The sequence below is a fragment of the Antennarius striatus genome, chromosome 20 (assembly GCF_040054535.1).
Source record: "Antennarius striatus isolate MH-2024 chromosome 20, ASM4005453v1, whole genome shotgun sequence".
Lineage (NCBI taxonomy): Eukaryota > Metazoa > Chordata > Actinopteri > Lophiiformes > Antennariidae > Antennarius > Antennarius striatus.
The window spans coordinates 12840925-12868112 of NC_090795.1; the positions used below are offsets into that span (position 1 = coordinate 12840925).

At 40.1% G+C, this 27188-nt stretch overlaps 2 protein-coding genes across 7 annotated transcripts in view; one reads left to right on the forward strand and one right to left on the reverse strand.

Moving 5' to 3' along the window:
* Positions 1 to 1192: 1192 nt before the first annotated feature.
* On the reverse strand, positions 1193 to 23364 carry waca (WW domain containing adaptor with coiled-coil a). Of its 3 annotated transcripts, none has more exons than XM_068304069.1 (13): positions 23157 to 23364; positions 22895 to 22925; positions 21868 to 22060; positions 11523 to 11614; positions 10711 to 10826; positions 10480 to 10613; positions 7678 to 7932; positions 6553 to 6675; positions 6125 to 6273; positions 4120 to 4244; positions 3176 to 3371; positions 2935 to 3062; positions 1193 to 2830 (listed from the first exon to the last, which is right to left on the reverse strand). In XM_068304069.1, the coding sequence occupies exons 3-13, from the start codon at positions 22004 to 22006 to the stop codon at positions 2761 to 2763; spliced, it is 1527 nt and encodes a 508-aa protein (XP_068160170.1). In that variant the 5' UTR covers positions 22007 to 22060; positions 22895 to 22925; positions 23157 to 23364; the 3' UTR covers positions 1193 to 2760. The 3 variants fall into 3 exon arrangements, with proteins under 3 accessions (XP_068160170.1, XP_068160169.1, XP_068160168.1); XM_068304068.1 differs by having other exon boundaries at positions 10480 to 10595; positions 23119 to 23364; XM_068304067.1 differs by having other exon boundaries at positions 23119 to 23364.
* A 2184-nt stretch (positions 23365 to 25548) lies between these two features.
* The window catches only part of mpp7a (MAGUK p55 scaffold protein 7a), a 112160-nt gene continuing 110520 nt past the window's right edge, over positions 25549 to 27188 (forward strand). For all 4 annotated transcript variants that reach the window (XM_068304073.1, XM_068304072.1, XM_068304074.1 and 1 more), the window contains exon 1: positions 25549 to 25825. The gene's annotated coding sequence lies outside the window, so the exon portion shown is untranslated. The remainder of the gene's footprint in view (positions 25826 to 27188) is intronic.

A 27188-nucleotide genomic window follows, 5' to 3' on the forward strand; every position in this document is an offset into this window, starting at 1 on the left:
GAGAGTTCCAAGGCGAAAACCACAGCTGTGCACAAACACAAAGGATGAAGCAATTCTAGAATGGTCGGTCAAAAGTTCTCCAGTGATGTGAAGACTTTGCCAATCATGGTAAACATTTGATTGCATTTGTTGAAGCAATTAGATCCAGGGGGCAATCACCTTTTCCACACAGTTAATACAGGTTTTTGAATTTTTAACTTTTTTTTGTATATAATTATGATTCAAAGGCTACATTATGTTTAATTACATTGTACTTTTTTAGTTATTTTGATGATCTGAAAAATTCACACGTGAGAAAAGACGCAAAAACAGAAGAAATCCATCAGGGCCAAACATACACCACTCAAAACAACTAGAGGAACACTTTTTAATCAGATTATAGCAACCTATCAGTCAAACTTCTGGGATATTGATCTGGTCAGTTAAGTAGAAGATGGGGCTGTTAATCAGTTTCAGCTGCTTTGTTGTTTATGAAATCAACAACAGGGGCATCAGAGGGGCAACAATGAGATGGCCCCTAAAACAAGAATGGTTTTCCAGGTTGAGGCCACTGATACTTTTTGTCTTGGATCAACATCTGTTGATGCTACGGTGCGGTACCTGGACGCTACAGAAGTTGCACAAGTAGTCCAACTCCCCCAGGATGGCACATCAATATGTGCCGCTGCAAGAAGGTTTGCTGTGTCTCCCAGCACAGTCTCAAGAGCATTGAGGAGATTCCGCCTGAGAACATGCGACAGATGTGAAAGGGTCTGAGGATGCTGTGGAGAACATTATGTTGGCCCCCACCTTCACCTCACCTAAACACAGGTTTCTCCTCAGACTGTCCAGGAGCTCAGTGATGCCCTGGTCCAGATCTTGGAGGAGGTCCCCGAGGACCATCCGTCGTCTCATTAAGAGCCCCGACATTGTCAGGCATGTGTACAAGCACGTGGGGGCCACACAAACTACAGAGAATCATTTTGAGTTGCTACAATGACATTTTGGCAAGATGGAACAGTCTGGTGCATCATTTTTTCATTTTCATTTTTGGGGTGTGTTTGATCTCAGTGTATGCAGTGTATTGTCACAGCAGAGGTTGGACCACCAGTGGTTTGCAACGTAATAGTCACCAGCAGCAGAACAAACTGGGAACAACTAGGACAGAGATCGGAAGACTAAGGGTACATCAAAAACCCAAGAACAACATGGCCCTGGAGAGGCATATTTTATTTCATTTGTCAATATAATTCAGGAAACAATACAATGAAATGTGGTCACCTTGACTGAATGTGTGGTGCCGCTCCGTTATAGCAGGGCAGAGAGAACACAGCTCACAGGCTTCTCTTCACCAGTGGGGAACAAGCGAATAAAAGGGCAGTGGGACGTGCTACAAAAACAACTCTGTGCATCATGACACTTGTTGAAGCTCTCTTGTTGCTGCTTTGAACAGGAACAAGGAAAAGGTGGGTCTGCAGGTAAATGAGACTGTTACACTTAAGACTTTCAACAAGGCACTCACGTATGAAGCATAACCTAATAATCCAATAAAAATAACCAGTGCTCGCTTTAGATGAACATGTTTATTACAATACATACAGTTCACATTTGACCTTGTGGCCTCTTGTTGCCCTGACACAAGAGGTGATCCACAAACATCCGCCACTAACTTGCTGCAGCTGTAATACCACTCCTAAGGTGGGTGTGAGTTAAAAAGCGTGGATATCATTGTGATTTACTGATCGTCACTACAACTCTTATAAATAAAACCTTTTTTTTAAATTCTGCATCCTCTTCTTCAAACTCCACTGCGTGTTAGCGACTGTACAAAGGAATGAACCAGAAGGGTAAGAAGAGGAACAAAAAGCGATGGAAAGAGAAAAAGAAAGAAAGAAAAAAAACCTTAGAGAGTCTGAAGTGCTGATGTGTCAGGAGAGGGTGTGGCGGGGGGAGGGGGGTGGTGGGCGGGAATGGTCCAAAGCAGCACGTCGTCACATCTTTTCATTTATTCTAAATCAATCACTCCACCAGGCACTGTCTTTTTTCAGACTGGGACATGCAGGGCCACCAGAAGCTGCAAACAGATCACCGAACCGCTAGGAGCCGTCGTGATCGACCTGCAGAGGAGGATGTTGAGCACGACCAAGCAGAGGTCGCAGTTCACCCAGTGGGGGGCGCAGGGGGAGATCTAGAAAGATTATGAATAGCAATGACACTGACATCGCTGTGTTATCAAGTTGTAGTCAAAGCTTCTGTGTCAATTAATGGCTTCAAACATCCTCCTCCGTTTGCATGCAGGTCACACGCTCTCAACGGTTCAACAATCTTTTGAATTGACAAAATGAAGCTTGAAGTCCGCAGACGAGTTAACATGAAGGGACCGGCGAGCTGAGAACGTAGCCGCCCAGGCGTTGATTAGTCTGGATGTCAAAAGCTTTGATAGGCATGGCTTTCCATGGCTTCAATCTACAAAACGTATTTACAACATACATAATAACATCTACAAGAAATCTACATTTTTTGTCCCGTCGTGGGTTTTTACAAAAACCAAGTCTCGTCAAACGCTTCGCCCTCCTCTTCTTTCTCTGCCAGCTCTTCATGTTTCCCTCTCGCATCTCCCAGCCCAACGGTCCGACGCCAACCCGATTGCAGCTCCTGTGTGTTGAGACTGGGCTCAAGAGGAACCGATCATCTTCTCTCCATCCAGCTTCCAACTCTGTGCAATGGGTCTTCCCCCTTTCTCCACCTCAGATCCTGATCTCAGCTTCCAACCAGAAGTCCTCAGACCATGAAAGAATTCTGATTCTTCAATTTTTCAAGTTCTTTGATTTGCTGTCTCAGGAACAGTATCCTGTGGGGAGGGGGGGAAACTCGGAAAGATAAGAATTTGAGCTTCGATGGAGGCAGAAGTTGCACACCTACATGTGCACACTGACAGGACGGGCATGTTCTCACCTCTGCTCACGCAATGTCGCTTGTATTTCACAGACTCTGACCAAGGAGCGCAGGTTTTTGAGTTCGGTGCAGTTCTCCGACATGCAGATGCTCCCCATGGTGTGAGCCTCTTCACGTAGTCTCGATGCCTTGAGAATTCATCACAAAGTCTATTGCAATGGCTACTTCCACAAATAACCAGTCTGACAAAATGTAATCAGAATTATAGACAAAAGAAATGAAGTTAAAACGTCACACACACCTGTTTCTCTGCATGTTCTGCAGGCCAGCCCTGTACATGTTTGATAAGGTTCTCATTAAAGTGGGCGGCGAGGGTGGGGGTGAAGGAGGAGGAGGGCCGGGTGGCCGAGGACGTGGTGGGAGCAGAGGCGGAGTTGGCGGTGTTGCTGCTGCTGGAGGTGATGTGGTTGGGCCCTGGGGAGGGACTCCTCTGACTCCTGCAAACAACCCAGGATCAAGAAATGAGGCACAACGTTAATGTTGTGTTCCAAAAACATGGCTATCCATATCAACTAAGAGCTTGTACCTACGATCTGACCTCATATCAGTCAGGATATGATGAAGTCCAGAAGTACTGAAGCACTTTTTGCCCGCTAAGGGTAAGAATTACACTATCCTCCTGACTGAACGAGTGACTTTGTACCTAAATCAACAACATTCAAGGACTCTTCTATGATTTAATATTTGTCTGGATGTGTCTGTGTCAACCAAAGCTTTGCATAGAGATGAAATTCAAAAAGTTTGGTATGCAGACCAGAAGCAGCAACCACTTTCTGTTCCACCAGTGGCCAGCAGGTGGCATCACAATATCACACATTGAAGATGTCAACATTAAGGAAAAAACTACTTTTTAGGCAACGGCTCCATCATTCATGGCCTGATTTGAGTGGGGTGTTCCACACTTCTGCAGCCGCAGTATTTCCACTGTGATGATAATTTTCTTTGTACCACATTGATGCAAAAAATACGTAGTTTTTAAGAGTCACTTCTCACGAAATAAGGACCAAAATCCTACACCTCTTCCTGAAAACGAATATGGCAATAATGGAATAACAGAGGAAATACAGTGAACATTTATCTTATTCCCTTCATAGAAATAATTGATGGTCAGGTATTGTCCAACTCCGCCTCGTTGCGCTTTGTGTGCTGCATGTATTTGTCAGCGTGTTGTGTGGTTGTACCCACCCTTGCCTTTGGAGGGTGCGCGGTGAAGCCGTGGTAGCATCGTAACTGTGCTGCTTATCGCTGGACGGGGGCTGCTGGGATGTGGGCAGGGGATGAGACGCCTGCTTCACTGATGGTGTGCTCACCTAAACACAGGGAGTTGGACACACTGCATGAATGTTCTCTCCCCGACACACAAGTTGTGACCTGCATCACTAGAAAAAAGATGAGGTCAGCAGGTCTACAGAGAATCTGAGCCTGTAGAATTCTGCTGTTACGTCAGGCCTGTGTTGTTTTCAGTTTTAAGATCAAATTGAATGTGGCTCTGGGACACATTAAATTCTTCATTTACCATTGATGAGCCACGGGGTCCCATTTATGTCATTCAACTGCAAAGGACAGAAATGAATCTAGGGCCGAAGTCATCAATTATTTTAGTAAAAGGACTTTTCTATCGATTATTTTTCTGACTGAACAGGTAATTGAATAAAAATTATTGTGTTTTCTGCAATTTCTTTTTCATTAATTGCATTTGCTCTATTCAGGAGCAACAGCAACAAACCAAAGACAGGAATAGCAACAGGAAAATACGTTTCCAGCTGAACTACTAATGTTGAAACCAGAGTGCTTTTTAGTTATATATAACCAAATTTGAGAGAAATTATGTATCAGAAAAAACAAACAAACTTGAAATAAGCCAACATTAAAATGAAAACTTTCTAAAAACAATTTAGAAACAAATCAGTCACTGCTTTTCTTCATCGCATTGCACTTGTTTTCATCAGAAGGCTTCTGAGAAGACGTCTCTTCAGCTCAAGAACTGTTTTCCATTTATAGATTATACTCATATTTACAGTTCACAATTTAACTTCTGCTTCTTTGCTGCAAGTTCTGCTAACTTCTGATAGCCTCTCTCTTCAACTCCCACTGGTGTGCTTGCCGTGGAATAGTGAAGTGAAATGCTACGAGCATTGTCATTCATCTAAATCGTTTCATATTCAACAAGGCAGACAGAGACTGCAACATCCCGCGACAACCCTGAATTCAAAATGTTACCCTGACCTACATTGACATTACGCAAGTTGTTACAGAAAAACATTGAAAGTGCAAGTTATTAAACCATGCGCACATGCTGCTATTAATAGAAAATCTTTGAAGATTTCCCAAGGTCATCGTATTGTTTTTGCTTCCTTGACCTCTGATTATTTTCAAAAGTTTTTATTGTCCGTCTCCTGCATTTTTGCTGCCAGAGTAATGTGCTTTTTCTTTCATCTTTCTATCTGCAACTGTTGTGAAGATATTTGGTGGACGGACGAACGGACACACACACAAATACTGACCATTACAATACATCACCACTTCGCGGGATTTAAAAACCGCTAATCCGTTAGCAAACAATCTGAAGTTATTGCATTTTCCTGTTTGTGGAAAATACATTACAAATACCACCACCAAAAACCTGCAATTTAGATGAACTGGTCACTTCAAATTGTCTGAGCTTAAATTGTTGTCCATCTTTTTTGTGGCCCTGCACTGATTTGGCGTCTTATCCAGGGTGTACCCCACCTCTCGTCTATATAAGCTATTGGTCCACCAACTGTGGAGTTACTGCGGGGAGCAACTCCGGAAAAGCAAAAAGCGGCTTTAGACAAGACGATTACAGCGGTCTTGTCTTCGAGAAGATGATTGTATTTAATTTGGAAGAAATCCAGTTTCATTCATCTTCCGTAAAATTGCCAGATGCAAAGAGAAAATAATACTATTGTCACAAATAGTTGTTACATATTTATATCCTAAATTGCAATAAGATCTGTCTTTGCAGACAGCTGATTCATTTGGTGCTGAAAACACAGTCCTAACACCCTCTTCACAGCACAAAGGTTTCTCTGAAGAAAATAACAAATTTCAAATAACAAACCAAGATTGTGGAATGTTTGATTTCTTTTAAAATTCAAAGTGTCCACAGATCCATCCAGCTGGCTGGATACTGAATAAGCTTATTGACCTCATGAAATTTCGGCCTTACCTTTGGCTGTGAGATGACCGGTTGCGTGTTGAGGAGGGGCTTCAGGGGCCCAGTGTTGGTCTGTGGTGTGCTGATCCTTGGGGAAACATAAGACCTGGGCGATGATGCGTCCGATGTTAACGACATAGGTGACTGGTTCGATTGCTGAGCTGTTTCAGGGACACACAAAACAAGAGACACGAGGGACCAACACAATTAACTACATTTATTACCCAGCAGGAAAACAACCGAGCGAACAGATGATCAGCATCAGCTATTAACACTGCAATTATTAAACCTACAAGACAGGAAAATGCTGAAGGTATCATCTTCAAACATGATTTTACTGAACATATGGACACCAGAAAATTCACCGTCTTTCACAACCATCACAGTCATTCTACAAAACAGACTTCCTTTGCACACAGGAGTGAACCGCACATGTTTACCTTGGTTAGACAGTTGAGCAGCTTGAGAAAGGATGGTAGTGATATTGAAGGCTGATGGTCCAGCAGTGAGGATCTTATGGAGCATCGACTGTAATGAAGCTTGTGTGACAGCAGCTGTAAGAACTAGAGGCAAACAGACACACTGTTACAGCCTTCATTCTATTGAACTGTTTTCTGCACCACATCAGAGCTCACCTGACAGACACGACTGTATTTATTGTACAATAAAAACAACTTCTACTACACAAGAAGTCAACAAGCAGCCAGGTCCTCTGTCAAACTCTGCAGACAATAGTCAAACCTCATCAGTCTAAGTCAGGCCAGCTGATCTGACAATGCTCTTCATCTACTGAATAAAACGTGTTCAAACTCAACTCATTCAGGCTGCCGAAGAACAATGAGTGTAAACAACAGAGTGAGACTCTCCCTAAACAAGTAACATGCAGACGTGCATGCACCGCTGCTCATTGGATCAATGAAGGCTCACATGATCTGGATTCAAAGTGCCCTCCACCACATCAAGCTTCCACCCAGTGTCATACCCCAGCTACTGCCCGTAAGACGCCCCCCTCTGAATGTGTCTCCGTCCAAATATTTACAGTTAGTGTTTCGACCCTCTGTGATGTCAGGCTGTTCACCCTGCTCGTCACAAGCCATTCACCCCTCGTTTTTTCTGACTGTACATGAAACACATTAATACATGTACTAGTTTGGCTCAGCCAACTCTCAGTCTCACTTCTTTATTGTCTCACCCACAAGAATATCAGATTGGTAACATCACATGAAATAACCTATCAGCACTCAAATACTCAGAAGAGAGTCAGAACAACTGATTCAGAACAACTTTAGTTATCAAGCGTAGTGCAGTAGAGGAATCTCTCACCAAAACGTGGAGCTGATTTCAGGTGAAACTTTAAGGGGAAGTTACACTCCTCTGAGTCATTACAATTAAGAAGATTTTTAGTGTCACTTTGAAAGCATATACCCTAAATATCAATGTTTATTACTTTACTGTGCATCAGCCCAGAATAGAACATATCAGCTGGTCTTTAACAAACACCATATGACTACAACAGTCAGTATGAACAATGTGGTTCCATCTTTCATGGAGTATGTTTGTCATACCTTCATTAATTTTTGCCATGTCCACACTGGCATTGTTGAGCTGCAGGGCAGTCTGAAGTGCTGGGAGAAGCTGGCGAAGTAGGGTGGGGTCCTGAAGTAGAGGAGGGGCGGGGGACTGCAGGACTGGAGACACTGGCACCGTGGAGGCAGATGATCCAGGGGGCCCTGATGAGGGGTTCAAGCTCCCTGAGCCTGAGGATGATGACTGGGACTGGGGGCAAAGGGTCGCTGAGGGCTTCTCCACCTGGGCCGACTCTGAAGGTAGCAGAAGGAGTAATTAAAAAAGAGCTAGACTTATTATTGTGGATTAAAATAATCCGTCAGACTTGATCAGACTCCAGGGAAGACATTGGCCTACAGTAGTACCTTGAGATATAACCCGTCGTTCTGTTCATATTTTTTGTTCGACATACACGCTAAAAAACAAGACACGAGTCAGTGCTTCGGGACAGCACCGTTAATTGGCTGATGGATATAACATCATCTGAGACGGGATCTTGTTCTCGTTGGTGGAATAAAGACGTAGCTCCTGTGTGCTCCTGTCCTCTGAGCTTCTATTCATACTTCAGTGTTTACAGAAACAGTTTGCAAATGGGAAAGATATCAGTGGAGGAGACATCGGAAGAGTATGGAAAGGAATTCAGGGTATGTGGGTGTGTGGTCACTATGACGCTGAGGATACTCCGTACACAATCACGTGTGCACACACACATACAGTCCTAAGTGTAGCTAACTAGCTAGCCAAATACAAGCTGACGTCAACAACAACTGAGTAACTTGCTGTCCAGCTCTCAGCCAGGACATTTCCACACACTGCTAACTCAATGCTGGACAAGTACAGTATTTTCCGCTCTATTATGCATTCCTAACAGCCTGTAAATTTCTCATAAACCTACAGTGCACCTTATATATGAAATACATTATAAAATAAATAATTCATTAGAGATGTGCCTTACAGTGCAGAAAATACTGTACTTCACTTTGGGGATGAACACACACTTACCCGGGGAAAGAGGGGTGTTCTCACACAGACAGGGTTTGGGTTATGTCAATCACTCCTGTCGATCACTCCCATTGTGACGATGATCTGAATCAAGGCGTTTTTTGGAGTCTTAAGTACAACCTTATGGGTACACAGTCAACACAGGACCCTGTTGTTTTCCAGATTCTAGGAGTTGGTAGGGTTAGGGAGGACCACTACATACGTAGGGACCTGAAAAAATGTGTTTTTCATAATATGACCCCTTTAAAATGGGGAAAATTTGTTTGAGTTACAAGTTGTTTGACTTACTTGCACAGTCAAACAAATTAACAAATTAAACTCGTATTTTAAGGTGCCTCTGTACTATTACACTCAATTATCACGTAATTGGCATAAATACTAAATGATTCTCAATTACTATTACAGTACTAAGTAACAAAAAACAAACAGTATGATAACATTAAGTTTTGGAAAATAGTGTTGCGTTTTCTTTGTTACTATCATGAAAAGTAGTTTTCACAATTAGCCATAAAGGACTGACAACAAATGCTTTATTATAGTGGAATCAGGAAGTACAAGTAAAAAGTCCTCCTTTGCAAAGTAAATAAAATCAAAAAGGCTTGACATCTCTTCTATAGAATTAATTTACTATGTAAAAGATCTCTCCTTAGAAAATAAAACTTTACTTCCCTTCAAAGAACATAAATGGAGAGACAAAAACAAATTATTCACAGCCGCATGTATCTCTGGGCGTTCTTTCAGGCTCGTGGTACAAAATAATAAACAGAATGACAACCAAGATGAAAAATATGATCAAATTACGGTCAAACCTGCTGTAGTGACTACCTCTGCTCACAACTGCTTTATTCCACATTAACATATGCATGAAGATTCCCCCCTGTCAAACACAACCCCAACCAGCATGTTTGGAGTGCAACACGCCACCAACTGCTGGACATCAGGACTGTGAGCCAGCAATTTTCAGAAATTTACTTGAATAAGAGGAGATAATACTCGAACAATTACAAAAACAAAAGCACGCAGCAGGAGAAAAACTCCTTACTGACAGTAAACTCTATTGGGAGTTTTCCTGCTGCACAGCCCCCCCATCTCGCGCTGTCCACCGGACCGACGTGACAGGAACACGCCTCAAAGGCTGCAGAAGATGGCTGTCCAGCAAAGCTTCCACTGTCTGGCTGAGTAGTTAGTCCTGTAACATGGGAAACTGCTATATTTGCATGCTGACATGAATTGGTATTCTTTCTCTATAATTCATCTGTCCAATATGGCTACAGTTTTTCAACCCCTTGAGTGATCAAACTGAAACGAAAATGAGTGAACATAGTCCAGTATGCTAGAACACTTACACATGGAACAACAACACAATGCAATCCAATGGAGGAATGGAAAAGCAAAATCAACTTCTACAACTTTATGAAATTATGTGTTGATGTCTAACAATGTGGAATACATTTAAAACTCAGTTTAAAAGGGACCAAACTGGTGCAGATCACACTGGTTTGACCGCAGCATTAGTTGAAGTGTCGAGTCACAGTATGTTGCTTAGAGCAAAGGTTCAGCCACTTTTAGTCTCAGTCTTTTGGTAAGCAGTTCCTTAGCATTCATCAGCCAAAGCTCAGCTCAGCACAGTCATCATTGACTAACCAGCCGGAACAATGAAGCTAAAGGGCTTTCGGGCAGTTTTGTAGAAAAATGGTGACAGCTCGAAAACACGTTTATATTTTGGATAAGCCAAGCAAAAAAATACAATTATGTTTACCTGCAGCATGCCAATGATGAAAATGTGTAGTTACACTTACTAGGACCAGTAAAGCCGGATGCTGCCGAAGCCTGCATAGCTTCCCTCCTGTAGTCCCTGTCTTTGGGAAAACTGTTGACAATGGCAGTTTTTGTGGCCTCTTTTTGTCTCTGTTCTCTGTGAAACACAGATACACTGTTGATGCAAATAGATACGTCACAGATTTATCATTTATCAGACACATAATAAAGTCTGTACAAATAAGAGGTCAGGGTCAAGGTATTACAAGTACCTCTCCAGCCATTCTTTGGGCTTCTCCCACTGGGACACCTCTGTCCTGCAGTTGTAATAGTATTTTTTTCCAGATGAGCTGATGTGCTCTGACCAGTCTTCACCAGGTTCATAAGGCTGAGACAAAGAAAATATTCAGGAACATGAGACAAGACACAAAGAAACCAGTTGTACACATGTCTGTTGAGGAGATCTGATGCAAGAGCTTGCAATATGTGTAAAGTAACTAGAGATATGGAGATATCTGCTGCTGGCCTCCTTTCACAGGGAATCCAGCTGAGACAGTGGTTGTTACAGTAACAAAAGAAAAAGGGTTCAGTGATTTATGCCCATTTCCTGCATTGTATGACAATGTCATCATCTAGAATCCAAAACCTTAGTTACATTATAATTCACTTTCATTATGCTGCTTAGGCTAATGCTATCCTGTTTCCATTCTTAACCATTAATAAAAAGCAAAGGCAAAGATGAGATATCTTGACAAACACATTGTCACTGATCCGTCTCGATGGTGATACAAATATTATCACTGTTTACTATTAGAACAATAGACTGCACCTAGTGGATGACCATATACTACGCTTACTCTCAATCATGCTCTTGAATTGACAGGATTACACAGGCAGTTTGCTTTAAGACTAACAGTAAAGTAACCTTTAAGTACTCTTTGTGACGTGATCACATCATATTTTGGAATTACTTTCTTCACCAGCTAAAAACATTTTGATAATGAAAACACTAGGTTCCATTATCATTTAATTAGGAGAATAAGTGCAACAAAGATATTTCATCCTTGAATAAAACAACACTTACTGTGTCTGAGGTCTTGGTGGGGTTTGAATGTGAGTTGGAACTATGAAGAGAACTGTGGTTGTGAGAATTTTCTTGTGGAGAATAACTGGTCCCTAGGAGAGAGGAAAATGAAGGACAAGGAGAGGCAAAGGCATCATCAGAAACAGTTACAATACTATGCAAAGATCACAGACATTAGTGTGAAAAGCTTGGCCGAGAGCTAAAACCTAGTGCAGATACGATTTAGAAAGATTTAAAGATAAACTGTGACCCAAAACTTTGTAGCACATAACTTCTGAAAAACCGTACTGTGTGATAACCATCATGAAGTGGATCCATTTAGCCTTTAATCAAGATAGTGTCAGTCAGTAAAATTTCAACTGAGACATTTAGACTGTGGGATGATGACCATGGTGATCATACTGAACTACAAACTGATTTGTTTACAATCTGAGAGCATTTGGTGGGTTCAGGCTTTTGGACCAAATATAGGGAGTTACTGTACTAATGGCTGCAGTCACCAATAAGAAAAAAGGAAATCAAACTGTATGACAAAACTAAAAACGCACTCCAGCAACATAAGAGGAGGGGATACAACTGGATCAGGTAGTCTGAAAAAAGCTTACGTACACACACACACACACACACACACACACACAGAGTTTACATTTAAAAAAAAGAGCTGATTATGACAGGACTGCAAACCAGTTAGAACATTGTGCTATTACAGAGTTGTGAGCTAAACATAGTAGCACATTCAATTTGAAACATGCAGCACTGTTACTATAACTCAGCAGTTTTACCATTTGCCCTGCTCCACAGCTCGGATATATTTTGTAAAAACTGAGCTGAAAACATCATTGGGATGAAACACTTCAGAGAAGACCGATTAACATCAATCAATAAAAAATAATGAAGTTGGAGAAAAGTAACAACTGAGCTATTGAGAAATCCATCATGTCCCAGCATGGTTGATTTTGACATTCAGTTTAGGTGGTATATTTTGGAGGGGTGATCACAAATCAACAATAAAAATTCAAATGTGACAACTGATAGGACTTTGAAGGACCAGATAAGCACATTGTTCTTATATTTCCACCACATACACATTCAGAATTGTAAAAAAACCCAAACTAAAAATATGTCTGATCTGATGCCTTACCAGTTCATAAACTAAAAATAGCAGCACATTAAATTTCAAACAAACGAGCATTTTGTGAAGCCTCCTCTTGTGGAATTGCTTCCAGGCAAGAGGACGCAAGTCGAAAAACAACACTTGTCAAATTAACCTGTGTCCATAAAATATGCGGATTAGAAAGTTGGCAGGGTTATTGATGACCAAGCAAGTAAGACTTATTTCATCTTAATTTCTGCAGCAGAAATGCAAAAAAAAAAAAAAGCAGATTTCATTTTGGACATACGATGGCGTCTTCTACTGGCTTTTTAAAGATGCTAAAATAAAAGAAGCAAAAAACTAAAGACCCAAAAATGTGGTAACTTTGATTACACATTCACAAAGATGCCAACAAGGATTGAACCGGTGAGCAACATCTTGGAAACTCAGTCATCAAATACAGGAACATACACCACACAAAGATGATGATGACATGCCTCAAGCACTTCATGAAAGCACACTTCGAAAAAACTGCAATGCAAAAGTAACATTTTGGATTAAAGAAAAACGCTGCCACCATGTTCTTACAGCACTCTCAAAAAAATAGCAGTCAATTTTTAGTATGTCAACATTTTTATATATCAGCAGACCTAGACCATGTGAAAACAGTCTCCCCTAATAGTCAAATAAACCAGACAGGGTCCATCTTATTATGAGGTTTGAATATTGCCCAGGTGACCAAGCAGAATTAGTCAGGAATTAACTCATGGTTACACTGCCATTGGAGCGCAAATATGTTACCTACTGTATTATAGAATAAACTCCAAACAAGCAGTAAGGATTAAGAATCAGTTAGATGGAAAAAGAAACATTTTGACAGAATTGAGTATCAATAATGCTGCGTTCAGACTGCAGGCATTTCGGATACCAATCAGATTTCCTTCCGTATCCGCTTTTTAGGGCTACCTGTTCACACTGTTTTTAGCCAGTGTACAAATGCGATCTGGCTTTGCTTAGACTGGGCCACATTATCGGCCGATCTGACAGGTTGCCGTGACAACGTATTCGGGGCGGAGGCATTGTTCAGTGTGTGTAATGTGTGACAAATTTTTTCATATTAATGTTAAGAATTTTTTTTTTTTGAAATAGTCAGAACTTTGTGCCATTCTGCTTGGGAATTGGCCGTGTGGTTCATTGTCCTATTACGTGAAGATCCGTGCTCAACTGACAGCAACACCAATCATATTGACAATGCTGCATTTCCTGTAGGTCAATACACAAGTCATCATAGTTTAACAGAGTAGAGGTGTGGTACAGGTCCAGTGTTTAATCTTTTCATACCTATATTTTAAGAGAACCCTTGGTCTCATGTGATGATACAAAATGGACTGAGATCATTCATAGCAAAATGGGCTTAGCAACATGACACCAACAAAATATGCATGAACAAATAAAACATTGTGATGCTCACTCTTGTAGAATCTGTTAGGATTCCACAAGAGTAAAAAAAACAACTAATTTCAAAGAAATTCATTCCACTCATAAAATTAAACAACTCAAATTTCAGGAATTTCTAAATATCTTTATACCTTGGAAACCAAAACATAAATGTACAGTTGAGGTCAAAACTATTAACCCCTAATGAAATTGCATTTTTCCCAAAGATTTCCCAAGTGCAGTTAAAGATATTAACTATTTTTCATACAGTTTTTCCAAGCATCTTAGTTTTATTTTGGACGCTTGCATTAATTTATGTTGCATACGGAAACAAAATTATTTAACAAAAACAACTACCAGGGTCAAAATTATTAAGAACTGACCTTTTTATCCCACCAAAGCACAAACCATTGTTGTGCAACTATGTGCTTTGACTTTGTAATGCTCACAGCTTCTATTCAATCAAGTTAAAACTAAGGGTTGTCCTACACTTAACACAGGATAACGACCTCATTAACAGCTTCAGCTGACAGTTGAGAAAACACAACTCTGAAAACAAAACAATTCAGTTTAGTCTTGAGAAAAAGAATTGTTGATGCTCACAAAGCACAAGAAGGATATACAAAATTCTCAGTGTTTCTAAGTGTCAAGAAGTGGAGTGAGAAGTATCATCAAGAAATTCAAAGAGCTACACAATACAGAACAAGACTAGCAGATGTAGGAAGCAAAATATTTCAAAGACTCTGGAAAGAAAACTAGTGACAGACGTGTCTAAAACACTAGTTAATGATGTAGCCAGGCCAGGAATTGTAGTGTCGAACAAGACATTCACTAGATCCCTGTACAGAAATAGACTGAGGATGCAGGCCAAGAAAAACTTCAATTCTTCGGAACAGACACACCGTCCAAGACAGACTGAGGTAGGAACTTAGGACATTCTAGAGAAAGATTATGCATACTGAAGGCATACTCATTGGTCAAATGAGAGCAAACAAGACGTCTTTGACCAAAGACACAATGGTTTTGGTTTGATAAAAGAGGGAGAGGAGTAGAACCCAGAGAACATCATCCCTACGGATAAACATGGCGGTGGGAGTATCATGCTGTGGGAATGATTCAGTGCATCTAGAACTGAGAATCTCATCAAGCTTGAAGGAATCGTAAAGAAAGCAGGACATGTGAAGATTCTGATAGAAAACCTCAAGTAGTCAGCAGCAAAACTGAGTTTGGATCATTGTTTCATCTTTCAACATGACACCAACAAAAAACATGTCGTTGATGAAGAGCTACCTCCAGAAGAGTGAATGTTATTGACTGGCCCACACAAAGCCCCGACTTGTATTCTATTGAAAATCTGCGGGATGCACTGAAGAAAAGCATCCTTGCAAAAAGATTATTAAATCTGGAGGAGCATGAAAAATTTAACAAAGAATGAGCTGGGACTCCTCAGGAGATGTACCAGAGACTTGTTACAAACTACCACACTACTGCATGTTGTTATCAAGCAAAATGATACAAATGTGACCAGTAGCATCTGGAGGGCTAATAAACTTGATGCTATTAGTTTTTGCAAAATAAAATAATACAAGGATCCAAAATAAAACTAGGATGTTTGTAAAAACTGAGTTAAAAATTCTTTTAACAGCTTCCATTGACTGACTGATTCAAATTCAATTCACTTGGGAAATTTTTAAAGGCAAAAAAACCCCAAAGAAACAAAATAACAACTTAAAATTTCATGGTGGTGGTGGTGGGTAATAATTTTGTGACCTGTACACATCCATGTCTGACAGAGTAATTACAAGTCAAAAATCTCTGAGGGTTATCAGTCTCCTAAACTTGGTTGAAAAAAGTGACAGCTGCCAGAAAGCAAGTTGTCTGGTGGAGTACAGTCTGTAGCAGGGACAACACCTCAATCTGACAGAAGCTAAAAAACTACTATTAGCCACTAATGCGTGAGCTTTCATTAGATATTCATGTACTGTCCATGAAGTTTGCCATTTTAAGTGATGAAAGCCATAGAAACTTTGGGGAAATTAAAACTACCTTCTGTTATTCTTTGCTACTACTTAAAGAGTAGAAAATAATTAATCACAGAAGACTCATTAGTCTCAAAGTGAGGAATGCATATATTTCCCTGACCAATAGATCCAAAACAGATCAGGCCATGGGAACCCATTGTATCAACCAACCATCCTGTCAACCAACCAACCATCCACCCATCCATTTTCTGTAACCACCTCTCCTGCCACCCTATCAGCATCATTAAAATAAGTAGACAGCAAATGTGGTAATTTCTTTCTGATGCTAATGAAGGTCCTTTTTTTAGGGAATATCCAAAATAAATCTCTCAAGGAAACATTCAACTTTACGTTTCCCAAGCAGTCAACCAGGTAGAACAGGTAATAAACACATTACCTGTCACTCTTTCAAATCCGTTCTGTTAAACAAAGTTACCACAGCTGCTGTGGAATTAACACTACATGACCACAATGACACACATGGATCTGTTCCTATCTGCAAGGCCTATAATACAACCTGTCATTACAATCAGCATGAATGAAGCCAAAAGCATAATGAATTTTAACCTGTCCCTTAATACACAAACCAGGCAATGAGCTTGTGTGGCCCTAAATTTTCCAACAGCATCTGATTAAACATTTTCCACCTCAGAGAAGTTAGCATGTATGAATGATCTATTTAATAAACGGGACCAATTCTGAATGAAAAGTAACTTACTTCAACTTTCAATATCAATACAACACAAAGTCACAATACTAGCGACAACAGGACAAAACAGAATAAACCAATTCCATGCACTCATGCATAACATTTGAATTATTTAAAAACAACACACACACACACACACACACACACACACACACACAGTTTGTTTTCCATTCGTTTCATGATCACAACTGTTCAGTAAACCGGGTCTTTCCCCTGGGGTTATGTTCCATTGGTTTAGTTATGAACCTGGGTTGGTAATTTTTAAAGTTATAATCACTTCACTTATTGTCAAAGCTATTCTGTCAGTAATCAGGAAAAATAACCCTAAACTTCAGTCAATCAAGGTTTGTCTCTTTCTGGAATGGAACATAATCTGAAGAAGAAGTTAGTAACAGGTTTATATCAGTGTACTGTAAGATCTCTTTATTTTGCCAAATTCTCAGACATTTTGGTAAAACCAGTTTTTGTACTGTTATTTAACATAATTTTGAGCAAAAAAGGTGCACGCATTTGTGACAAGCGCACACTGCAGTTATCTTGGTAATCATCTTCAACCAAAGAGAAAATGTGTGCTGCAGAGAAAAAAAGTTCTCAAATGACTAAAAATGCAAACAAGCAAATTAAAGAAGCCACCTGCCAGATGCACGTGTGCTGCGCCCATGATTTCTGAATACCCCCTGCCGAAACTTGTTGCGAGTTATATATTGGTCGTTTGGAAAGTTACAGATCACAAAGTATTGGAGTGGGCTAATATGTAAGATTTTTTTTTTAATCCAACCAATCTTGAAATGTTATGATATGATGGCATCTTGTTCTGGATCGCAATACGGTTGTAAAGCTACGTCAATTGTCAAATCTAGCTCACAATCCTACAATGTTTAATCCATATGGGAACATGAGTTTTTCACTTTGATTGACAAACAAACCATTCATTTTCACATGCTTCGTCCGCCATAGCGGGTCACGGGGAGCTGGAGCCTATCTCAGCTGGCATAGGGCAGTGTGACTTATTTGTAAGTAAGCTGCTCTCTTCCTCAAAAAAGATAATTTCCAGCACCATCACACCACAAGTCACCCAAAACTCAAATGTGGTTGTGCTTCAGGAAAGTGACCAAGTTGAAGTTGCATTAAAAAGCTGAAGACCTGCTGCTGATCAAGCAGACTGATAAAAAAAAAAAAAAGAGGCAACGGAGGCCCCCTTCCGTGTGAGACATCTTCTGAATAAACAAACATTTACCGATGGAGTTTATCAAGGAGGAAACAAGCGTCACTGCTGACACTTGAACAACTGGAAAAAACACAATATTAAAAAGTTGTGAATGTACTGCTTGGCCCGGTAGCTGGCCAGCAGGATCGTCTTTATTGGAGGTGTTTCAATAGGCGCTTAAAGATTTATCTGTGTGCTTCTCATTGTAATTTGATGAATCAGTGGACACAACAGAAACTGCACAATTAATGGCGTCTGCTTGGATGGTTTTTGAGGACGGACCTACCCATGAGGGAGGATTTCCTCACATTTTTACATTTAAAGGGACATGAGTTTATCTGTGCACAATTGGTGATAACAACTGATGGCACACAAACAACTTTTTTGTTGGTGTGCCACGATTTTTTTTTAACTCAGTTGCTGCCACTGATGTCTATAGACGTTGATTATGTTCTTCAGCAGGGAGGGCTGGGGGACAGTCTGGTGGAGCTTGGTCGTGAAAATCAGGCTTCCAGTCATGGAACAGAGCGAATGAGAGGAAGACAGAGAAGTTGCAGCAGCTTAAGAAGCAACACAATTTGTGTCTGAGCCCACAAAAGACGGTTCCAAAGCATCTTGCGATTGGTCAAGAACAGAAAGAATAACAGATAAATGTCCGGAATACAGATAGTCTGTCAAAGGAGATCAACTGCTACAAAGCCCTGGCAGCCAATGAGTTAATATATGATCCAAAGACCCAGAGTTCCACAGTTGCCACTGTGTTGTCCACAGAAAAGCTCTTGCTAGTAAAGAAGTGGATTTTTTTAAATGTGGCTATGGGAATAATTGAACAGCAATGTGATACTGAAATGCAAGAAATGGAGAAGCTTTGGGCAGTAGCAAGCAAGTAAAAGTTTCCTTTCCTCGTGTGCACTAGAAGTAGAATCGAACTTTTGCAGATGAAAACAAAAATACAAACAAAAAACACAGAACCCACCTGACTATCTGGGACCTCACTCGCAGTGAAGTCAGGTTTTTTTAATGGCCAGCTGAACCACAAAATACCGTAATCTGACTGAGATAGAAGTGACTGACTCTAATCATTACAGGATGTAAAACCCCTGCATTTTACTCACTCTAGAGAAAATAGGGACGGCACCCAACAGCCAGTTCAATATACAAGTACTGAAGTCTTACCTCTCCCATTTGTCATTTAGACTGCGTTAGTTTCGCTATGTGCCATCTCTCATTGTCCGTGATGATTGTCAAGAAACAGCGTACGTCAAGTCGGTAAACATTTGTTATCGTTGCCACTATTTTTTGTCCTATTTGCAAACACAGTGTGTTTTAAATTCTTTGCGTTGTTTACCGGTGGCCTCAATAAAGATCAGCTCATGTAGTGTTAACATAATGACAACGGAGTCACGGTCAGCTAAATGGGAAAGCGGTCAGCGCAGAGAAATCAACAGTTATTAATAAAACAGACAAATACGAGAAAATAAGAGCGAAATACGTAGTAATAGTTAAAGTTCCACTAGTGCGCGCGTTCAAGTGGCTCATGCAAACAAATAGTACGTGAACGCGAGTGGGGAGGGAGTTCTTGATAGAGGCAACTCAGAGGGAGGAGGGGATAGGGAGCCGAGAGCCACGCCCCATTAACACGGAGCTTTTCAGGGCGGAAGAGATTTTATCAATATATTGAGGACCGTGGATCACTTTGGGGCAAGACATTTCAAATAAGGTGTAGTTGGACATCTGGCAGCTGAATGGCATGTTAGATGACACCAACAGTATTCTATACCACGGCAGTTCATATTGTGCCCTGAAATAGTTAATTGTTCAATTAAATTTGGGATGATTGTTAAAAACAAAAGCATTGTTCAGTTTTACTCTTTTCATTTATTTTTAAATTGCTAACACACTAATGTTAGGAAGATTTTGCATGGTTTTATTGTAAAACTTTAGAGACAGCCTAATTTCTTGCTTATTTCTTACATGCATGTATAGAAGATTTACATTCGTACATGAAAAGTGATCTTGACTTGGAAAAGGTTGGTGAACACTGAGACAGCAGACTCCTTGTTGTATGTGAGACCTATGGTGCTCGAAAGAAATGACTGAAATATTTTACATTATGAACTTCCTACAGTAACACCTTTAATATCAACAAAACAGCAAACTGGAGCAGCAACAAAGCTAACACACAGCCTGCTTTAGCATTTCAAACCAAGAAAAAAACATGCTCTGCCCGTTTCAGTGCCCGTTCAGCATTTGGACAGCGATGTCTTCCTCGCAGCCTGTGGTGCAACACAAGTTGCTCAAGACGTGACACCAAAAACAACAAAAGAGTATTCAGAATGTTTTTTTTTGTTTTTTTAACGACTTAGGCTGTTTATTTGTAAAAATAAAAATACCCTGGGATGTGCATCTCTTTCATGTAGTGTTCAGGCATTAATTCTAAATGACCAGCAGTGGTTTCTAGTTTAAGAATTTAAAATTTGATGTTGCGATGATGTCAAATTTCAATTTGTACACACATATAATTATCAAGGATTTGTCATTGAAGACCAACTTACAATTCACATTTGAAAGATACAGGAAGTCAAAGAGAGCTCCATCCATGTTGTTTTTCTGCTCAATGAGCTTCACATCATGTTAGACATCAAGACTGATGCTTCCTTCACACTAATACTAACCTCAATTAGTTCCGTGACACATGCTTAAAAATATCTCATGGAATACATGCTACAACTTAAAGATTGCAATGCAATGAAGCATTTGTCTTTTAAAGAAAAGTATCTGTCCTTATTCCTTTAAATATCATTGTATTTACCACTGATGATCTCTGAAAGTCTACCACCACTAATAGTGAATTTTTGTATAGTATGCTAAGGTATTTTCTGATATGGTCAAAACATAAAAAACCCACAGCACTGGAACCCTAATTGAGAAGATATTGAATGGGAATACAAAAACATCATCGCAGGCCTGATTTTGAAAATGTACAACATACTAAAGTGATAGTGGTGTAGTTCATAGTGTATGTAAATCTCAACAGCAATTATCTTGGTTATGGATGTTCTAAACACCCATCAAATAGACAAACACAACACATCAGTGGGCTGCCAGCCGTTAAGAAAACATGGTTGTAACGTAGTAGTACAACTTTTTTATGGCAAATAGTATAAAGTCCATCAAAATAGTGGTCGAACACCTAAAATCATTATGATTGGGCATGCTATACAAAGGGGACCCTTATTAAATATAATCAAATCTTAATTCAATGTGATCTGTGCGTCTGTCACTTCAATCTCATCTGCTACCAACTACTTTTAAAATAAAACAGTCCCTAGCAAATTCATAATTCTTAATATGTAACTTCATCTAAAGTAACCCACCCCAATGTCATTGAGGGAATCTATCTGAAAAGAAAACGAGGCAACATTTAACACTCTAAGTTCTATTGCAAAGGAATAACAGAATAATAGTGACATTTATTCAACACTTGTCCCTCCAAATGTTTCATAAATGTATCACCACTCAAAACAAATGGTCAAGCTATCAGCTAAACACTACTTTGTTTAGCTATGATTCATGAAGGTTAAGCTTTTCACACACCCAAACTATGGCATATAGATTGATATAACTGCTTTCTCTTCAGTTAAATAACATTTCTGATAGGAATTTCTCTTCTTGATATTTGTTATCTTGGAAAAACTAAATACAAACAGAAAAGAAAAACATTCTCAAATGTTTTATCAATTTTGGTGCACTGAAAACTCAATTTTCACATGTAAAAAAATATATAGCTCCATTATATGGAGTCAAACGCTTGCCAACAGCATTACAATCGAAAACTCATTTGTTTTGATTCTAAGCCAGTAACAACTCTGTCTCACCTCCATCCCTGTCTCTGGCCCGGTGTGTGTGGACAGTTTTTGCTCTGCTGTGCCCTGTGCTCTCGATGTGTCTGTTTTCAGGGCTGTCAGACCTCCGAAGCATTTTGCAGGGAGGAGTGACATCCGAGGAGTCTCGCATCTTTTCGTGCCGGTGGTCCCCTCCTGGATGGCTCTTGGATGAGTATTTGAGAGTCTGTAGATACAAATCAAACACCTCACTACCATTTATTGTCTTGTGTGAACCGTGACGTTATCTTTATACAACCACCATCAGACACCTCTTAATCTAGTGTTAAGAGTTTATTTGCATATCATGGTACACTGTCAGACACCTGATGCAGTTCTAGAAGACTTGTATACTAAGGTTTAAATATTTCAGGATTTAATTTTTCAGGCTTATCTTTATTACTATAGCTAATTAACATTTAAAGCAACAACTTAATGTCTTGAGATTATTTTTTAACGTAAAATTTATTTATTTCTTTTAATTTCAAAAACTATCGCGGCTATTAAGCAGTTTCTCGCTTGATAAGGATGTTATGAATAGTACTGACATATACAATTTCTGAATGACGAAGTAAACATCCGAAAAACCAGCACGAACATTCGCTATGACTTGTCTACTACCGAGTATTTAAATACTAATAAACTGGTTTATGATGTATTTCAGTGCAATATGCTGTGTCGAGAGCTTAGCTAGCTATATCCTTAAAATGACAGATTGCGGTCAGGCCCTTGATCGGACTGGCTAGCAAGCGAGCTAACTGTGACAGGCTAACTCGCCTGTATCTTTTCTAAATTCGAAATTCGACGAAAACATTCACTCTGTCTTGTCATTAACTTGTAACATTTATGTTAGGAAATATTTGCCGCTCTCAGACAACAATTTCAAGCAGTATCGTTTACTTTTCCCTATATTTTCCGCACTGACTGGGGCCTGTTGTGCTCTCCAGAAGCCTGAACTGGAGTGTCCATTTTAATCTTATTTGCTGCTAGCAATAGCAGGCTAATGTGAGCTAACAAGTACCTGATACGGCTGAGAATCTCTTCGGTCGCACCTGCAAATAAAAAGAAAACTGCTGTGAATATGAAGCTTCAAATCTCAATGCTGAGGAATAGTTTAAAGTGCTGCAACTGCTGAACATGCAAGTTTTCAGACACTTATTTTGGTTTCAATAAAAATGGCGGATAGTCAAAGCGTAGCTACGAGGAAAAGGAAAATCTGAATAAGTAACGTTATAAGAGCTTTACCCATCGCCGAGTCTCGGTTGTTTCCTTGCATACATTACCATCAATGCCGTGTTAGTGTGTTTAGAGTGGGATGTGAAAGACTGATAACGGTACTATATTTTTCTTCTAAATTCTGCGACCTGAAATCTTAAATTATTTAAGCCTAGCTTGTGGGTATTTCAATGCTATGAGCAGCACTGGTCTAAAGAGCGCCCTCACTCAGTCCATCTCCCACTCAAACACAGCCGTGTCTCTTACTGGCGAGAAAACGTCGCGGCAGAGCTGCGCGCAGGGTTGCCAGATATTAGACCCTCCCTCACAGTCAGTGCTGCAAAATGTGCCAAGTTGTCATTATTTGTTACCATCTCGGTATGCATTTAAATTGTCTTAAATTTGCATAATGTTTTACCTTACTTATCTTTCAGTTACTACTCGAACTAAAATATGAGTATATTTGTTAAACGTGCGCTGCTTTTGTTACACACAAATTATAGGAAACTCAATATAAAAAAAACAAAACAAAAAAACAAAGCACGCGTGTGTGTAACAAGTTTGTCAATCGTCCCTTCCATAAACTGAGCACAAATAACAGAATTAATACTAAATACAAAATACAAAGTCCACTGTAACCGATATTATACAACAGACCTGGCAACTCAGATAGCACCGCCCTCCCCCCCTTTCCCCGCCTCCCTCTTCCGATGGAAACATCCGGGATACAAAAGAACCCAACTTGCAAAACACCTGATCTGTGCTTGTTCCGCTGGAAAAACGTGTATTTTAGTACCGATTTACTTAAACAGCTAGAGACGCTTGAACTCTGGGAGGGACTAATTTTTCAATTGTAAACTGTACATGTAAATGGAGCCAAAACAAACTTGTATTAGTCGTGACCTGTTTTCTCCTGACATCTAGTGGGTATACTTCGCCATCGCAGGTACTATTCTACACAATTGACCACAGCAATTGCAGTAATTCTTTCAATTATTCTTATTATATTCCCAAGAGTTCCTCAGTTTCTCTCTGATAATTTTTTGCAATGTAAAATATACAAAAAAATGTTACAGGTTTTACAAATTAATGTCTTCAAAGATCAAAAACGGATCATCACCGACTGAAAATAAAAATACTAAGACCAAAGATTTGCTGATAGTTATGCAATTTGATGAATGTCTACCGTCAAAGCGAATCAAGTAATGGAGTACGTCTCTACATACTTCATAGTTTTGACCAGGTTGTACCGAGGGTTCACAGTGGGTGTCTGTCAGAGAAGGGCCGCTAAGCCCCATTGTTCCAAGACAATGTATTCTGTCCCACATCACATCGCCAGATGAGGACAAAAGCAACTGGTGTTCAGCATTTTGACACACAATTCTCTTTAGTGTGGGCCAAAGTGGGCAGAGAGAGGATGCTTCTATGGGCATCTTTTACATTTCTATAAATTGTTCACATGCAAAAAGACACGTGTAAGCACGTATGTACGTCTATAATACTCAATTGTAAACTTTGAGTGTTATTCAAATAAGTGTTCACTGCATTTAATGATGATTACGTATCAAAATGTGGGGTTACTTGGATTACACACATTTGATTGTGGGAAAAAAAGGAGGAATTATTTCAGGAATTATAAGGTGCATTTGACACATTTTTAGAATCATCTTAGGATCGAAACGACTGGCTTCACGGTGTCGACCCGTTGATTTCTGTCTTATGATGACCTGTAGGGGGTGTTATCAAACCACTTTTGTCCAAAGCAGTTTCAATCAATCCACTGTACTTCAAGAAAAAAAAACAGCTTTGGATAACCATGGCCTGGATAACTGAGAACCTACACAGACAAACCACTTTTGTGTCCACAGTGTGGAAAAAACAAAAAAAACCCAAAACAAGACAAGAAACACACCCAAATGATGCCCACTATGACAACACCTTGGAAACAAACAAAATATAAAAAAAAGAACACGAAACAATACTTTAGTCACTAAAATATTGTGTGAGATCCGAGTGATTTCACAAATATATAAAAAATGTAAAATAACCTTGGGAAATACAGTTTAAAATTATGGGTATTATGACTGAACAGCTTTAAAATTATTACTGTACATTTGACACATGTAAGGATGGAGGTGAGTGGTCTGCATATCAATGTTATTAAAGCAAATATGCTACTTTGTTCACGTCAAAACGGTTAAAACAAATTCTTTCTATTATTGATTGCAATTACTATGTATCTGTATATGACAATAACACATTTATGCAGCGTTAATACGATTGTTTTGGTTTCGAATGTCGTTTGTCGATGACAGATAATGCGCGCAGCCAATAAAAATTCACAACCGAAGCAGTAAGTCCGCCTTAATAGTAAAATTGACCAATGAACGACCAGAGTGGGAAGAGTATGCGTGAAAGTCTGGCACCACAGATCTCAGAACAGTCTTGTGTTGTCACATATCCGTCAGCTAAAGTGGTGTCCAAATAATCAAACTGTTTCTAAGTCAGCGACTTAACAGGTGACTTTATCCGCCTCGGAGAGTGTCAGAGCCGAAGCGTAACGATTTGAAAGGTTGTATTCAGGAGGGAGCCACACAGAATGGGGATGAGTTGAGGAGTAGAAAGGAACAAACTGCGGTTTCTATACAGGGAAACCAAACAACCGAGAAAGTTCAATGAACTACGGGAGTACACTGTGACCGCAACGGAACCGTTCAACCCCGACCTCCGACACAAAGTGAGTACCAACATATCGCATCTAGCGATAAACTTATGTCCACAATTGTCAAGAAGAACAAAACAATAATGCAGTACTAATGGGGATTTTATAAATGAAAATAGGGACTAGAGAGCAACTAATCTGATAATGACGTAGCGACTCTGGAGTCGGTGTGGTCCTCTTGGGCTGACGGAGTAGCAGCGAACATCTGTTGTGCTAGCTTAGGTGCACGATATAAATGTCTTTTAGGAATTCCTCTGTTGGTGGACGCAGTAAAACGGGTTTCATGGAACAGAAACTTCAGTGTAATTTTTCGCTATTAACACCTTTTTATTGCTATTTATTTCAAGGAGGTTCCACCTTACACCTTGCCTCGTGGAATGCTGTCCGGCTAACACAAGGACTCGTAGTAACATTACGCTTATTGGAATGAACGATTAATACAAAAAAAACACTAAAAATATTCTTTCATCGCACAGCTTTATTATTTATTTTATTTATATGACATGCTGGTGCAGGCATGCTAACATTATACGCAAAGCATAGTGACAAATCTCCGTGTGATACAACCTTGAAAGTTCCTTAAAACACACACACACACACACACACACACACACACACACACACACACACACACACACACACACACACACACACACACACACACACACACACACACGTCCTGATTACACGGAGTGCTGCTTCCCAGGAAGTTCGTGTAGCGTGTCCAGGAGTGGGTGACACGGAGCCCGGGTGTCACCACAGTCCACTGTAAAGCTAGTCACGCCCAGGGCCAACCTCAGAGCTGGCGGCCCACGGGGAGACTCAGCACTTGGCCAGCTCCCATCACACCCCGACTCATACTGTATTTGTTCTGCACGCTTCTAGTTTGTATATGCCAAATGATACAGGACACACTTCTCCCTGAATCAGGATATGCATGAGCTGATGTCACACAGTGTAATGAATTATATTTGTGCAGTATGACGTCATCCAGACCACATCTGGATTGTCAGATGTCACTAGTTGTGGTGCTTCAAACACCAGTTTTGTGTTGATGTATTTGTTACTCTCAACAGGGTCTGTGTTGTCTGTCTGTGTCTGCTTCTGTCTGTCCCTGTCTTCAATCCATCCATCCGTCCATCCATCTGGATGGATGGTGCAAGGTGCAGTGTTTGCATCTAATGCCATAATTCATTGCTCCTTACTGGTCTCGTAACCATTGTTGTGCTGGACTGGCTATGATAGACAGAGACAGCAGTCAGAGGATGATAAACTTTTTCCTAGTATTTGAATGCCACTGAGGGGAATCACTGGCATTGCTATGTATAAACCCCAAAACCTCAATGGTTTGTCTGCATTTTTCAGCAGTTGGTCATAT

What these genes read in the sequence shown, in the direction of transcription:
- waca (XM_068304067.1), bottom strand. Translation starts at nt 23,159, where the DNA reads ATGGTAATGTATGCAAGGAAACAACCGAGACTCGGCGATGG. An exon ending in CCCAAAGAATGGCTGGAGAG is followed by an intron (nt 10,614 to 10,710) that starts GTACTTGTAATA and finishes TTGCATCAACAG; the next exon opens with TGTATCTGTGTTTCACAGAG. An exon ending in GCGACATTGCGTGAGCAGAG is followed by an intron (nt 2,831 to 2,934) that starts GTGAGAACATGC and finishes CCCTCCCCACAG; the next exon opens with GATACTGTTCCTGAGACAGC.